This window comes from Corvus kubaryi, unplaced genomic scaffold (assembly GCF_017639235.1).
Source record: "Corvus kubaryi isolate FWS band 111438036 unplaced genomic scaffold, C.kubaryi_AGA036_p1.0 76, whole genome shotgun sequence".
NCBI lineage: Eukaryota > Metazoa > Chordata > Aves > Passeriformes > Corvidae > Corvus > Corvus kubaryi.
In genome coordinates, this window is record NW_024582063.1 from 5,220,136 (window position 1) to 5,233,908 (window position 13,773).

The window sequence follows — 13,773 nt, forward strand, 5'->3', positions numbered from 1 at the left end:
AGAAAGTTTTGGGTTTTTTCTCACTTGGAGACACTGCCATACACACAGTGTAACTCTCGCTCATTCACTGGGCCTCAATTACAGGCATTTTTTTTGATTTTGACATATATGTGAGCTTTTTAAACATATTTCACTGGTAGGAGAGACTTAGGCAGAACAGTGTTTCCTGTCACCTTTTCTTTGTAACTACAAGAAAAGCACTACCAAATTTCCTCTCTAATATGAAAACGTCTTTAACAAAAATAATACTATTTTCTGATTAACCAAACTGTCATTCACTCTCACCACAGTCAATTTACCTGGGTTTCCTTTCCCTTCTTGAAGCCAAGATTCAGCTTCAGACTAAGGAAGCACCTTTGAGTGCCGTGACTGACAGCATGCATGGCAATCGCCTTCTGCAAGGAGTCACCAGTGTGTAACTCCCTGCCAGGCCAGCAGCAGAGAGATGGGGATGTGGAGATGGGAATGCGCTCAGTAAGTTTTTGAAAACACCTGTTGAACTGCCTGCACATCTTCAAGTAGAAAAGGCAAACTCCAGTGTGGGAAGGTCTGCTCTTCCTGGCTTCCTCTGGCCTGGTCAGTGTTGGACATGAGATTCCAATCTGCAGCAGTTTGCAGCTGGTGTTTTACAATGCACTGAAGTGGGGGCACAATTTCACTCCTCATCCTGGGCACTGGGAGATGCTACTGCTGCTATGGGTTTATCTGTTTCAGTTTTATCTGTTGCCCCATAAGGTTGCTGAAATGTCATTTGGAGTCCTTGTCTTTCAGCAACAGATCTTGACCAATGATACCTTCAGCTTATTTACATGCTGAATTTTAGGGTTTTTTTAGTGTGAATTTGATTTTGAAGTAGCTGCTTTTAATACAAACAAGCCTATGAACTAAAGTAAAGGTTTTGCTTAAAATTAAGTATTGCATTTTTTTTCCAGTTCACAGTGGTGTCTGAAAAAATTGCATTGATTTATCCTATTAAGTACATGTGCAAAATTGCTGAAGTTCCTTTTGTATAATTTTGCTTACAGGAAGTTCCTTACCACAGTTAATAAAAGTTTGCTTACATTACATTTACCATAGCTCGTGAAAACCTTATCAGAAGCACAGTTCTTATCTCTTGTAGAGTGAAAGCTGTTTTGGGGAGTGGGTGTAAAACCTCCCCAGTGTGTGGATGGAGAACACATTGCACTGTCTGTACATAACTCTTTTCTGTCATGTGATGCCTTGAGATGCCACCTAAAAACAGAGACTAGACAAGAATAAGGGAGTAAAGGTAGGTATTTATTTGAAAGGCCTTCAAAGGTACACGCTGGGGAGCCAGAGGCTACTCTCAAAATGGACCCAAGATGAACAACAGGTCACGAGTTCTTCACACTTTTATAAGTTTGGTTCATTTGCATATCAGGGTTAATTCTCCAATTAAAGCTTCAGTTAATGATGTCGTTTCCCCAAGCTTGCCCCCACTTTAGAGGCTTTTGGTTTATACTTTTGGGCCTAGGACGGTCTGAGTGTCCCTGGAGAGCAGGCCTGGGGAGGCTTTGTTATGTCTACCTAGCACGAGAGAGCAGGAGTTAACAGGCTACAGGAAACTTCAGAGTTACAGTACAGGATTTTAAAAATATGAAAGTTAAAACCTAAGACATCACAGAGAAGTCCCTTAAAAAAAGAAGATACTTTGATAGTGCTTTTACATTTTTAATATTTCATAAAATCTTAATCAGTGGAATTTTTGGAGAGGTTTTGTTTTCAAACACCTATTCTACCTTTTTGCCTGTAACAATGAAAGCCATAACAGTGTTATGGAATATCACAAAAAAAATATTTTGTGCCCCATCATGGGAGTGGGGAAAGATTTTGAAGAAAAACCTGAAATTGCCAAGGTGGATTGGTGCTCCAGCTGTGTTTTTTGAGGGGTATGTGTAGTTGTCATATTCCCATTATGTCAACATACCATCCATTTTTCTCCTCAGAACACCATCCGGTGCTGCAGCCAAATGGCTCAAGCAATTTTCCTGTTGTACCTTGAGGCAGCTGGTTCCCCTGCCACCTGAACCGGGATAGGGAAAGACACGATCCGTTTGCAGTCACAGGCAGAGGCATTACAGCAAAACCTTTTTATCTTTTCCAGTGTTGCAGATCCAATTGCAGACGCTTGGTGGAGCAGGATATTTACAAGTTGCTTGTCACTGCACACTGTTGGCTCTGCCCGTCCATAAGGAACGCCTGGTGGAAAAGCGTATTTTTCGCTTGCTTTTCTGCTTGCCCTCTGCATAAAAGATTGTAGAAGGGCAACGAATCGGGCAATTCATGAAGTCTTCAGTTCCCTCCTCGCCCAGGGCCACAGAAAGGAAAGCTGCACATGCAGCAGTAGTGCCTTAAAGAACAGCTGCTGGATTGTAAGCCCATCCTGGGGACCTGTGTGAATTGCGAATGGAGATGACTTGCAATTGAAAATGGGGAATTTTGAGGCAGTAATATTTACCCTGTAAAATACTTCTTGTGTGGAAGACACAGTGTGGAGAAAATGTCACTCTGCACAACAGCTGTACCAAATGTCTTTGCAGATGTTCAGAAGAAATACTTAACATTAACATTAAATATTTAATACTGATCCAAAGGGTGAGAAACATGGCTGATCATACCTTAACCAGTGGGAACATGGTCCAACATATAAACAGGGAGAGATACATACAGCATCTTGTTCCCTCTACATAATCAGATGTTCACATGCCCCGTGTGTCTGGAGATCCCTGAGGCTTGAACTGTGCACACATGAGCTTTTCTGCTCTTCCTAGGACAACATTCTCCGAAGTCTTCCTTATAGTGCTTGTATTCCCTGTGGGAGTTGTGTATTGCTAGATTTAGTCAGCCTGACTAGGGACCTTCTTTCTCCTGTATTTCAAAAGAATTTCTGTATTTCTCCTGTATTTCAAAGGAATTAAATGTATTTCTGTATCACAGAAAGAGAACTACCTAAACCTTAGAATCAAATGAAGTAAATTCCTGTCAGAAGTACTGTAGTACATGGCGGATACTTAGGAATATAGGTGGAAATTAATGAGCAGAGAATGAGAAAAAAGTTGGGACACAAAGTGACATAAAATTTCAAACCATTTGCTTTTGGCAATGCTGCTTTAAAAAAAAAAACAAAACACTAAACCATGCTGTAACTATAATAGAAAAGCCTTTCTACTGGCAAGAGAGATTATGCTCCTGCAAAGTTCTTCAAATACAATGATGATGCAAAGACCCAAAGCAGAACTATTTCATGCTCTTTCTAACTTCTGATTTTATAATCTTATCAAAACTGTGAAAGCAAACTGATACTGTAGACAGAAGATGGACATTAGAGTCATACAGCAATTTTTTGCACGTGTTTATATCTGCTTAACATGGCCTTCAGGGAATGGAACTTTGCCGGGCCAGAAATTCCAAATTCCCACAAAAATAAATGGGAATTGCAAGTCTTAACAGCAAATAAGACTGAATCTGTGGAAATGCAAATCTGAAAACGATCAAGAAGGACATTACACCATCAGCAGTCCTTGTCTGTACATCTGTATGGTTAGTCTAAAACTCTGATGTGGAAGAGCATGAAAATCTACAGCTGAATGAAAAGATGGTTTCAAAGGAACCTTTGATCCTTCTTGGCCCAATTACAGGAATACAAATAAGAAACGATTCTGTGGAAATCAATGTGGCTGTAGCAATGCAATCTCAGTAAAGTCACAAAAATATATCAGCCCACGGGATACAAGACTGTTGTAAAAAAATATTGTCTATTTCACCTGTTTCAACGTTCCCTAAAAAACACTGGAATTTTGAGATTAACTTTGTGTGTTCTCACCTTGCATTGTAAATAAGTCCTTCCTGGGTGAACAGGATGCTCTGCTTTCACAGGCACGTGTCTGAGAGTCTGCTGGGGGCTGGGGCACAAAACTGCAAAAAGATTTCCCAGGAGATGTCTGATATTTGTGAACCATATTCTGGGCTGCCTCAGAACCAGCATGGCCAGAAGGTGGAGGACAGTGATTCTGCCCCTCCACTCTGGTGACACTCCACCTGCAGCGCTGCATCCAGCTCTGCTCGGTTCCCCAGCACAGATGGCAGGGACATGGGTGGAGCAGGTGTGGTGGAGGGACACCGAGATGATCCAAGGGCTGGAGCACCTCTCCTGCAAGGGAAGGCTGAGACAGCTGAGCTTGTTCAGCCTGGAAAAGAGACTTAGGCTTAGGCTTGAGCAAACTGTGGCCTTCCAGTACCTGACGGCAACCTACAAAAAAGCTGAGAGGGACTTTGTACAAGTCCCTCTTGGGGGACTTTGTACAAGGCAGGCAGGGACAGGACAAGGGAGAATGGCTCCAAACGGAAAGAGAGTCGGTTTAGATGAGGTATTCAGAAAAAAGACTCTCCTGGAACAGGTTCCCAGAGAAGGTGTGGATGCCCCATCCCTGCCAGTGTTCAAGGGCAGGCTGAATGGAGCTCTAGGCAAGCCGATCTAGTGGAAGGGGTCCCAAGCCACAGCAGGGGGGTTGAAACGACGTGATCTTTCAGGTCCCGTCCAAGCCAAACCGTGCCATGACTCCGTGATTCTGGGATACTTCCGCTCCTCATCCTCTGGCAGAAAAAGAAACCTGACCAAGTTCCACATTGCAGACTCTGTCTTTTTGCAAGCTGCAGCTGTCTAAACAGGGGATGAAAAGAGATGACTACTGACACGACTTGCCTTTTCTACTTGAAAACTAAACGCTGCACTCCTGTCCCCTCTCGCACAACTATCAGGACGGGGAACTCTTCCTAGTGAAATGCTTCAGAAAGGTAGAAAGAAGCAGAAAGCTATAAGCCAACACTTCTATTTATTTATGTACTGATTTATATGGTTATTTCTTTCATAGGCATTTATTTGTTTGCTTGTTTGCTTCTTCCCTTCCGCGGGGCGCGCTCCGGCTCCTCCGTTGGGCTCGTGGAGGGAACGGACGAATGGAGTCGCTCCGGCGGCGCCACCTCTCTCGATTTTCGCTCGCCCTCCGTCCCCTTCTCCCTCTCACACTCCGTCCACTCCACTCCCGCCCCGCCCCGTCCCTGTCTCCGCCTCTCCCGGCCCGGCTCAGGCCGCGTCCCTCAGGCCGTCCCTCGGCGGTGCCCCCTCCGCCGGGCTCTCTCCGTACTGGCAGCGGCGCCGCTGGAAGTGCCGCTCGCTCTGGTACCGGCGGAACAGCACCGTCTTTTGGCTCCGCCTGGCGCTGGCCCCGGCCCCGAACGAGGCCCCTCCGGCAGTTCCGCCCGGAGCCGCCTCGCTGCCGCCCGGCTCCTGCCCTGTCCCCGGCAGCTTCCCCGGTCCGAGCTCGGCCGCTCGTCAGCTCGGCCGCCGGCCCCGAGCCGCCGGAGCCCGGGGCGGCTCGGGAAGCAGCAGCGCCCGGGGGCCCCGGGCAGAATGCCGAGAGCGCGGTGCCGCCCGCACGGGCGGAGAAGCCTCCCCTGGAGCAGCTCTACCGGCAGGGCCCGCTGCTGGGGAGCGGCGGCTGCGGTAGCGTTTACTCCGGGACCCGGCTCGCCGACGGCGCCCCGGTAAGAGGTGGGGCCGGGTCGGAGGGGGGCGGCGGGAGGCGAGCTCAGCCCGCCGCTCGCCTTGACTTGCAGGTGGCCATCAAGCGAGTGTCCCGCGATCGCATCCCGGAGTGGGCGCGGCTGGTGAGTGAAAGCCGGCGGGGCGTGGCGGGCGGGGCTAGGGCGAGGCCCGGGAGGGAGGGAGCCGGGACGCTGCGAGGGGAGCGAGCGTGGAGTGAGCGGGGGCCGCGGAGCGTCCCGGGCCGGGCAATGGCGAGCGGCGGTGGGGCCGGGCCGGGGTGCCGAAGGCTCGGCGCAGCATCGGCCCCGCTGACGGCATCGCGGTCCCCCCGCAGCACAGCGGCGCCCTTGTGCCCCTGGAGCTGGCGCTGCTCTGGATGGTGTCGCGCCCTGGCTTCCGCGGCGTGGTGCGGCTCCTGGACTGGTTCGAGCTGCCCGACGGCTTCGCGCTGGTCATGGAGCGTCCGGAGCGCTGTCAGGACCTCTGGTACTTCCTGGAGGAGCGGGCGTTCCTGACGGAGCCCGTGGCGCGGGGGCTGTTCCGCCAGGTGCTGGAGGCCGTGCGGCACTGCACCAGCCGCGGCGTCCTGCACCGCCACATCAAGGCCGAGAACGTCCTCGTCGACCTGGCCACCGGCGAGGCAAAGCTCATCGACTTCGTGTGCGGCACGGTCCTCCAGGACACCTTCTACACCCGAATGTCAGGTGAGCCCAAAGGCGGGGCCCAGCCGGGCAGCAGAGATTCCCCCCTTTGCTGGCAGAGGGGGAAGAGAGAGGGAGGAGGAATCTTTCTTCAACTGGCTGCAGCCAAGTTGCTTTCTGGCGGGGCAGGGGCTGCCTGTTGTGGAACAGGAGCTGGCTGGGAGGGAGCAGCACGGGCCTGATGACCTGTGCTCGTGTTCCATGGGCATGTCAGAGTACAGCCCACTGGAGTGGATCCTCTTTGGCTGCTACTATGGCCAGCCAGCCACCATCTGGTCCCTGGGCATCCTGCTCTATGAGCTGGTCTGTGGGCACCTTCCTTTCCACACCAATGAGGACATCATCCGGGGCCAGCTCTTTTTCCCGCCCTGGGTGTCTCAAGGTGGGGATACACCTTCATACAAACAGTGGCCCTTTTCCATGGGAAACAATATGCAGCCCCCCAGTGTCTCGAGGTTAGGTCAGGGGTGGTGTCTGGGGCTCCAAGGGCACCCAGAGTCCTAGCTGCTGGCAGCTTTGGTCTGGGAGAAATCCTGTGATGTTTGCAGTTTTTCAAGGCTGCACTTCCTATGTGCACTTACCCACTAAAGCCTTGCCTCCCATCTGGAGGAGCTCTCCTTCCTCCAAGCCCCATGTGCAACAGAGAGCAGGAGAATGGGAAAAATGGCACAGGCTGTGACAATAGTGATGCAAAGAACCAGGAACTGATGTCAGAAGGAAAAGGGTGTAAGGTAAGGAGACCAAGTTAAGTTCTGTGTGGTAGATTTTCAGTTTATGTGCTGTAGGCACAGCTCTGAGACCTTTTCCTGTGGTATGAGCCCAGGGAAGCAGCTGAGCCAAGGGAGAGCTCAGCTGGACACTGCGCTTCAGGCTGTCTTTGCAATGGGTGTGTAGTGCTGACTTCATGTCCTCAGCGTGTATCAATAGCAGGGGAGGTCCCTGAATGGTTTCTGGGCTCTGTTGTGGCTCCTCCTCTGTCTTATGGCTGAGAAAACACCAACAAGCAGTCAGAGCAGTTAAAGTTGGCCAGTCTGGGCAAGCAATCCTTTAGCATTTCGTAAATTACAGGTATCTGTGAACCATCTCTGTGTCTTGGTGGTGTTTTCTGTCAGCTGTGTCCGGTTTGGACGGAGAAAGGTGTTTGCTGGAACAGGCAGTCCTCCAAAGTCAGTTCCAGGTTGTGTCAGCTTTTGAGTGGTACAGCCATGCCCTTGTGCCCAGTTGTCTCTGATGCTATTTGTAGACTTCATCAGCTTCTGGGCAGCTTTGTGCATTCTGGCATGGCTTTGTCCAGAGGGAAGGGATGGCAGGTGGCCATGGGGAGAGCAGCCCAGAGCCCACCCCCACGATTGCCTTTGCAGCAGGGCCAGGACCTGCAGTTGTTTTGGGTTTGCCGTGGGGTGCAGGAGGAGGCAGATGAACAACAGCTTTGGTAAACAGAATGTCCAACCCAAGGCTTGTGTACTTGATTCCAGCCTTGCTGAGAAAGGGCCCAGCGTATCCCTGACAGGAACTGATCCTTCCACTGAAGTTTGAACAGGACCTGATTTGGCTCTTCAGCTGTGCCAGAAATGATGGGATACTAAGGAAGGGTGTGCATCTGCCCCCACTGCCTCCACCCCCCTTGCTGGACATGGCATGGGGGCCCTGGAGCAACTTGGGCAGGCAGAGGCCTTCCAGAGAGCAGCAGGGCAGGGAGCTCAGCAGAACTTCCTAAATGCCAGTGAGCCTGAGATGATGGATGTGTGGGAGCTGGAGAGCACCGAGCATGCCCAGAGCTCAGCAGCATCGGGGCTCAAAGGCTGCTGGGGAACTGTACGAGGGAAGGGAAGCAGCAGCAGAAATGTGGGGCTTGAGAAAAGTAGGTTTGGACATCCTGCAGAATGGCTTTGTGGGGACTTGGCTGGAGATCAGCACTGGCTGTTAGGTGCTTTAGGGACAGGGGGAGAATAGAGATCTAAACCTATTCCCATACCATCCAAAAGGCCAGTGGAGGCAGTGGCACCCCAGAATATCTTGATGCCAAACATGTGGATGCCAGATGAGAATGTCCATACTTCCAGAAAAGAGGCAAGAGAAGTGAGCACAGGGAGAGAGGTGGCAAATGTGGGACATGGTCTCTCCCTCATCACTTCCCGTTCCATTCCCCGTCCTAGGCCAAGCTTCTCCATCAGTTTGACTTTTCCAAACAAGTTCCAGCTAAGAGCATGGCTAAACTTCTTAAGGCATCAAAGGGGGAGGGCTGGATGTTTAAGCTGAGTACTATTATAATAATATATAATAACATTAATATATTATACATAAAGTGAAATTATTGTATTAATTTATGTAGGAATGTATATTAATAATGTTCTACTCTTTCCAGGCTTCCTTGCTGTATTCCAGTGGTGGGGATATGAAGAAGGGTTCCTTGGGACAGCCTTTGATTCCCCCTATACACAAGGCAATGAGTCCCCCTGTTGGCAGTGCTGCAGTGTCTGTCTCAAGCTCTCTGCAGCTGGATTTCGAAGAGTCCCAGGAGATGAGGTAAGCCAAGGTGTCTGCTGCTGCAGTGTATTCTGATCCTTGACTGTCAACTTCTGCAGGCATGAGAATATGTTAGGGCAAATATTCGCTATTGAAGTCTGCAATTGTGTCTGCAAATTCAGGTGCTGCTTCTGTAAACATCAGGCATAACTCCTCTGTGCCTGGGCCTCCACTGTGAAATGAGATCCCAGATAACATTTGGGGTATAGATGTATAATCCAATGGATGTTTAATATTTAGATCTGGGGCTTAAGATCAAAGAGGGCAAGGTGCTAGAGAAGAGTTATAGGACCGTACTTGATGGAAAGATATTGGCTTGGATATGTGTGAGAAAATGTAGCTGTCAAGCTTATCCTAGTGACAAGGATAAAGAAGGAGTCCCAGAAGTATCACTCCAATTGAAAAGCGTCCGTAGGGCTTTTAAAGTGCAATCTGAATATCCTTACCTAGCAGATGAATTTGAAAAAGCCTTTTCTTCTTGAAAGAGCAAGGAGGTGTACTGTCATTCTCAGGAGAGAGCAGTGCTATGCCGCCATGTAGCCCGAGACTGTCACCAGTGTAAGGCATGAGCAGGCAAAGTCAAGCTTGGGCAGGAGAACAAAAGTAGCTGCCCTCCATACAGACTTGTGTCTCAGCTCAGCAGCTCTTGCTGCTTCACAGAGGCTGTAGGAGCCACTTGGCTCCAAAAGGAGAGAACTGGGCAGGTCTGATGCAAGTTGAAGAATGACTGCTGTGTTTCAGCTGGAGCTTGGCAAGCTCTGTGGGACTCCAGCAACTGAAAGCTTAAGGACAATTCACCAGCTTTGCATCATGTTGGGTTTATGTGTTGCATTTCCTCCTTCATCAGGGGGACCATGCTAAGAAGGTTTGCCTCCTTTGATGCTACACCCATTCCCTCCCTTTTCTTTCTACCTCGTGTGTTCTTTTGTCCTCCATTTTCTCAAGGCCAAAATCCAGCAGCAGAAGCAAAGAGAACAACTCTGAACATGCAAGTAGGTACAGAGCATGCCTGTCCTAAAATGACCATTGGAATCCTGACCCAAGGGTGGCATTGTGAAAGTTTGGTTGAAAACCATCCTGGTTTAAATTTCTTCAAATTCATTTCAATTCCTTGATGGGCTCAGTGGACTTTCCCAGAGTCCAGTCACTGGGAGTGTGCTCTGGTGGTGCAGTGAAAATTACTCCAGTGTGAAGTGATGAGTGGCAAGAGCTGGAGTGGTACCTTGGGGCCCTGGAAATGCACCACAGGAAAAGAAAACATTCCTCTCCATCCTGCACATGCCTTTCATCTCCCTGCACCCTTTCTAAAGTAACAATTAGTAGAGAAAAAGAAGACATTTAGCATGAAAAGAGAAATGTTCCCACTCCTTCCTCCTGCCCTTGAAGGAGAACACCTTCCCTTGGGGCAGTTTCTGTGCTGAACCCTTTGAGATCTGAAGGAGATTCATGGACATAGCCTGGTTTTGCACTGGGAGAAACAGGGAAACCTCCTCTGACAGAAAGTCCTTGTGAATGTTCCAATTTAGGGGAAGGAGACTTCCAAATGGATGCAGCCTATGCAGGATCAGAGTTTGTCATCCTCTGACAGCACAAGCCTAAAGCCACCTATGGCAGGTTCACGATGGCAAATCTCTTCCCCGACTCTCTCTGCCCGTGTCAGCATTGCAGGCTGAGGCTGGGGGAGGAGATGCTTCTGCCTTGTCCCCCCTCCCTGCCTTGCCTGATCCCTGACAAGAAGAGTTGTGCCAGACCAAATGAGGTGTCTGGTGCATGTGTGTCAGTCCCTGCTTTCAAGTTCAAAGCCTCAATGACACTGTTGTTGTTCCTTTGCCATCTCTGGACGTGGAATGATAGGAGAGATGAGATTTGAACAAACAATTTTGCTGATGCAGACAAAGGGAAAAGATCCACTGGTCCCTTGGCTCAGGGACCCAAATCCTGGGCACGGCCCCTTTGGAATGATTCCTTAATTGCTGATATGCAGCTGGAATGCTGAATGCAGCTGGGGAGAAGAATTGCTCAGTAAGTAAGGTGACATTTTTGCTGGATTAATTCTGGACTAGAAATGAGCTATCTCATTAAACCTTACCTGTCTCTATTATTGACTTGACTTCTACAGGAAAAAAAAAAACAGATTTAAGTAAAGGTCCTCTTTTTTTACTGCTTGGCTGCCACATGATTTTATCATCTGTGAAGTCATGTAAAGAATGATTAGTTCTCTGAGTTCTAACAGCTCTGTTGGAGAGTATTTCAGAATGATCTGCCCTGTGCCATTTCCATTAAGGAAATTTTGAATTGTCAGGAATTGCCAAGATCAGAAATGTTTTGAGGCAGGTCATGTTTATGTTGGGTTTGGGTGTTTCTGCAGGAACGAATGCAGGAAGTAACCCCTTGTAACAATGAAGTAGAGTAAAAGTGGAACTTTTGGATGACCAATTTGTTTCCTGCAAATACAGGCTCTCTGAATACTGGGGACATGGGGAATGCAAAGCTTTTACTTCTAACACATGGTGCCATTGTTTGTGTCCCAGCATTTCCTTTTTGTGAAAAGAAGGAAAATATTAACAACCAACAAAACTCAATCCAGAAATGAGTGGGAGTTACAGAAATAAAGGCCTTGAAAAGTAGCTTTTGAGAACAGTTACTTCCTAGGTGTAATTGTCAAATTCTAGAGACCATTGCGGCTTGCCAAATGTTTGGAAGGGAAAAGATCCTATAGTAGTGGATGGGCAACAAGCAACATATAAGCAAAGTAGTGGAACCTCTCTCTCCTGGCTTGCTAGCTCCATACTGTTCAGAGGAATTACAGTGATGCTAGTTTCATGAAAAATAAAAAACAAAGCAGTCTTCGGAATAATTCAAAAACCTCTTCAATGCCTCACCCTTCAGATAGGTTGAGTGTAAAGGTGGGAGTTCAACTAACTCACTTCTTCCCTTGTACCTGATCTACAGCTTCTTCTATAGACAAAACCTCAAGGAAGAAGTGGATGGAGACCATGCCTAAGGAGGGCCCTGTGCGGCCTCCCCACCCTGGTGCCCTCCCGCCCCTGGCTGGCTGCAAGGATGCTGTGCAGACCCCCAGGCTTGGCAGTGCAGGTCTCCGCTCGCAGCCTGCTCAGGGGGCCTTGGCCCAGGAGCCCCGGCAGGGGCAGCTGAGCAGCGCTGCCCCCGGGGTCACTGCCAGGGAGCACAAGGTGAAGGCTGAGCATGGCTCAGCCTCACAAAGAGGTAAGGCGGGAGCTGGGCCGCTCTCTGGCGGGAGGAAGGCTCTTGTGCCAGCCTAGAGAGCCTGGGCACATTGCCAGGGAACAGTTCTGCCCTGCATGTGCCCCCTGCAATGAGCTGTGCTGCTCCCAGTGCCCCGTGGAGCTGTAGGGCTGCTCAGCTGTGGGGCCGGGAGAGGAGCAGGAGGGTGCGTGTGCAGCTGAGCCATTCCTGGAAAGCACAGGCCTCTGGGCTCCCTGCTGTCCCAGGGCAGCCCAGAGGCCAGGCTGTTCCTGTGCTGGCTCTGTGCAAGTGGGTCAGGGTGTCCCCCTGGCCTGCCTCAAGTGGCTGCTGGCAGGAGCATGTTTCCCTGGACAGCTCTTTGGAAGTTTCCAGGAAACCTCTCCAATGAAATACTGTAGCTTCAGATGCTTTAGGTTTGCACTGTGGTCTCTGTTATATTTTGTGTCTCCACTTTGCATGCCTGGCTGGCTACACTCTTGCCAAGAAGTTTTCCCTGGTATCTCCCTCCATGCTCCTTCTCTCAAAGCCCTTGCCTCCTGTCTAGAAGAGCTCTTTCCTTGAGCTCAGAGAGAAGGTGCTGTTTGTCCAAAGAGTGTTTGAAGAACAGGACTTATGCTTTAGGCTTTATAGTTATGCATGTACATATGTTCTGATATTTAGATGTATTTTTAAATAAATATGTTTTGATTGTATCTTTTAAATTTTGATGATACATTTTTAATTGTATATATTTTATTTTGATGATATGTTTTTTTAATTTTAAATAAAATAAATTTAAATAAATCAAGCAGAGAATGCGAGACCAGGACGTGCTATCCTAGAGGAGATGTGGTGAGGTTATGGGAGTGCAGCCCACTGAACATGCCAGTGTCTCACCATATCCCTTCCCCACAGGGCCTCTCCTCTTCCTCTTTTGCTGTGTTTTCTTCATGTCATTTGTGCTGCTGCTTGCTATTTGGCATTACAAAGGGGCCACCTATTGACATGTTTGGGGGGCAATGGACCCAAAAGATCCTGTGTAGTCTAAAGTTTTCTGCCTAGATGTATTCTGTGCTCAAAAAAGGCCTGAGCAAAGCAACAAAGAGAATGTGCCCAAATCCCAAAGCTTTGCTCCTTTGCAATCTCAGACAGATCTGGCTCAGAGGTGTCTTCAATCACAATTCCATAGGTAAGAAGAGGACATGTATTTCACTGGGAAAAGAGGCACTGCTTTGGAAAAGGCATCTGTATGTATATTTACCCAGGACAGCAGTCCAACGGCGTTGTTTGCAACTTGTTTGCAGAAGGATGAGCGGACTGTGAGGCCAGTAACAAGTGACAAGGGTTCCTCAAATCTATTTATACTCCAGCCTGGGTGCCACTCAGCTCATGGGTATGGGATCATTTGGTACCATGGACCAGTGCTTGCCAGCATATTGAATTCCTGCCTAGCTGGAACAAGCAGTTCTGGGTTCAGCTTGAGCTCTTGGTTGACTGCATGATCACTGACAATGCTGCCTTTCCAGAAATGATTTTACATTTTCTTTTCATAGTCATATGAAGCTTTTGAACTTCACATTTCAATTTTCTCTGCCTTAGGGAAAAACACTTCTGAGCCCAGTGCAAACTGTAACCTTGTGACAGCAAAGTCCTCGTGGTTGCCAGGTTCTGATGAAAATCCATCATTCATAAGAATGCTACCACCACCCTGACTAACAGAGTGTCAGGTTGTATCCTGACTCTGTCAGTGTTCTTGTACTATTGCATTATTTT

The 13,773-nt window shown here is 48.8% G+C and overlaps 1 protein-coding gene across 3 annotated transcripts; it reads left to right on the forward strand.

Annotated features, from left to right (window-relative positions):
- The first annotated feature begins 4,915 nt into the window (after window positions 1-4,915).
- LOC121675799 (serine/threonine-protein kinase SMU1-like) lies at window positions 4,916-13,771 on the forward strand. 3 transcript variants are annotated; one of them, XM_042051557.1, is made up of 8 exons: window positions 4,916-5,565; window positions 5,638-5,688; window positions 5,901-6,270; window positions 6,877-6,998; window positions 8,633-8,793; window positions 9,739-9,785; window positions 11,746-12,021; window positions 13,600-13,771. In XM_042051557.1, exons 1-8 carry the CDS (start codon window positions 4,978-4,980, stop codon window positions 13,710-13,712), a joined length of 1,728 nt encoding a protein of 575 aa, XP_041907491.1. In that variant the 5' UTR covers window positions 4,916-4,977; the 3' UTR covers window positions 13,713-13,771. The 3 variants fall into 3 exon arrangements, with proteins under 3 accessions (XP_041907491.1, XP_041907490.1, XP_041907492.1); XM_042051556.1 differs by having other exon boundaries at window positions 4,916-5,688; XM_042051558.1 differs by lacking the exons at window positions 9,739-9,785; window positions 13,600-13,771 and having other exon boundaries at window positions 4,916-5,688; window positions 11,746-12,692.
- Window positions 13,772-13,773: the final 2 nt, after the last annotated feature.

Coding starts and splice junctions, on each gene's coding strand:
- LOC121675799 (XM_042051556.1), top strand. CDS start 4,978: ATGGAGTCGCTCCGGCGGCGCCACCTCTCTCGATTTTCGCTCGCCCTC. Junction 6,271..6,876: donor CTTCTACACCCGAATGTCAG/GTGAGCCCAAAG, acceptor TCCCATCTGGAG/GAGCTCTCCTTCCTCCAAGC. Junction 8,794..9,738: donor GAAGAGTCCCAGGAGATGAG/GTAAGCCAAGGT, acceptor CATTTTCTCAAG/GCCAAAATCCAGCAGCAGAA.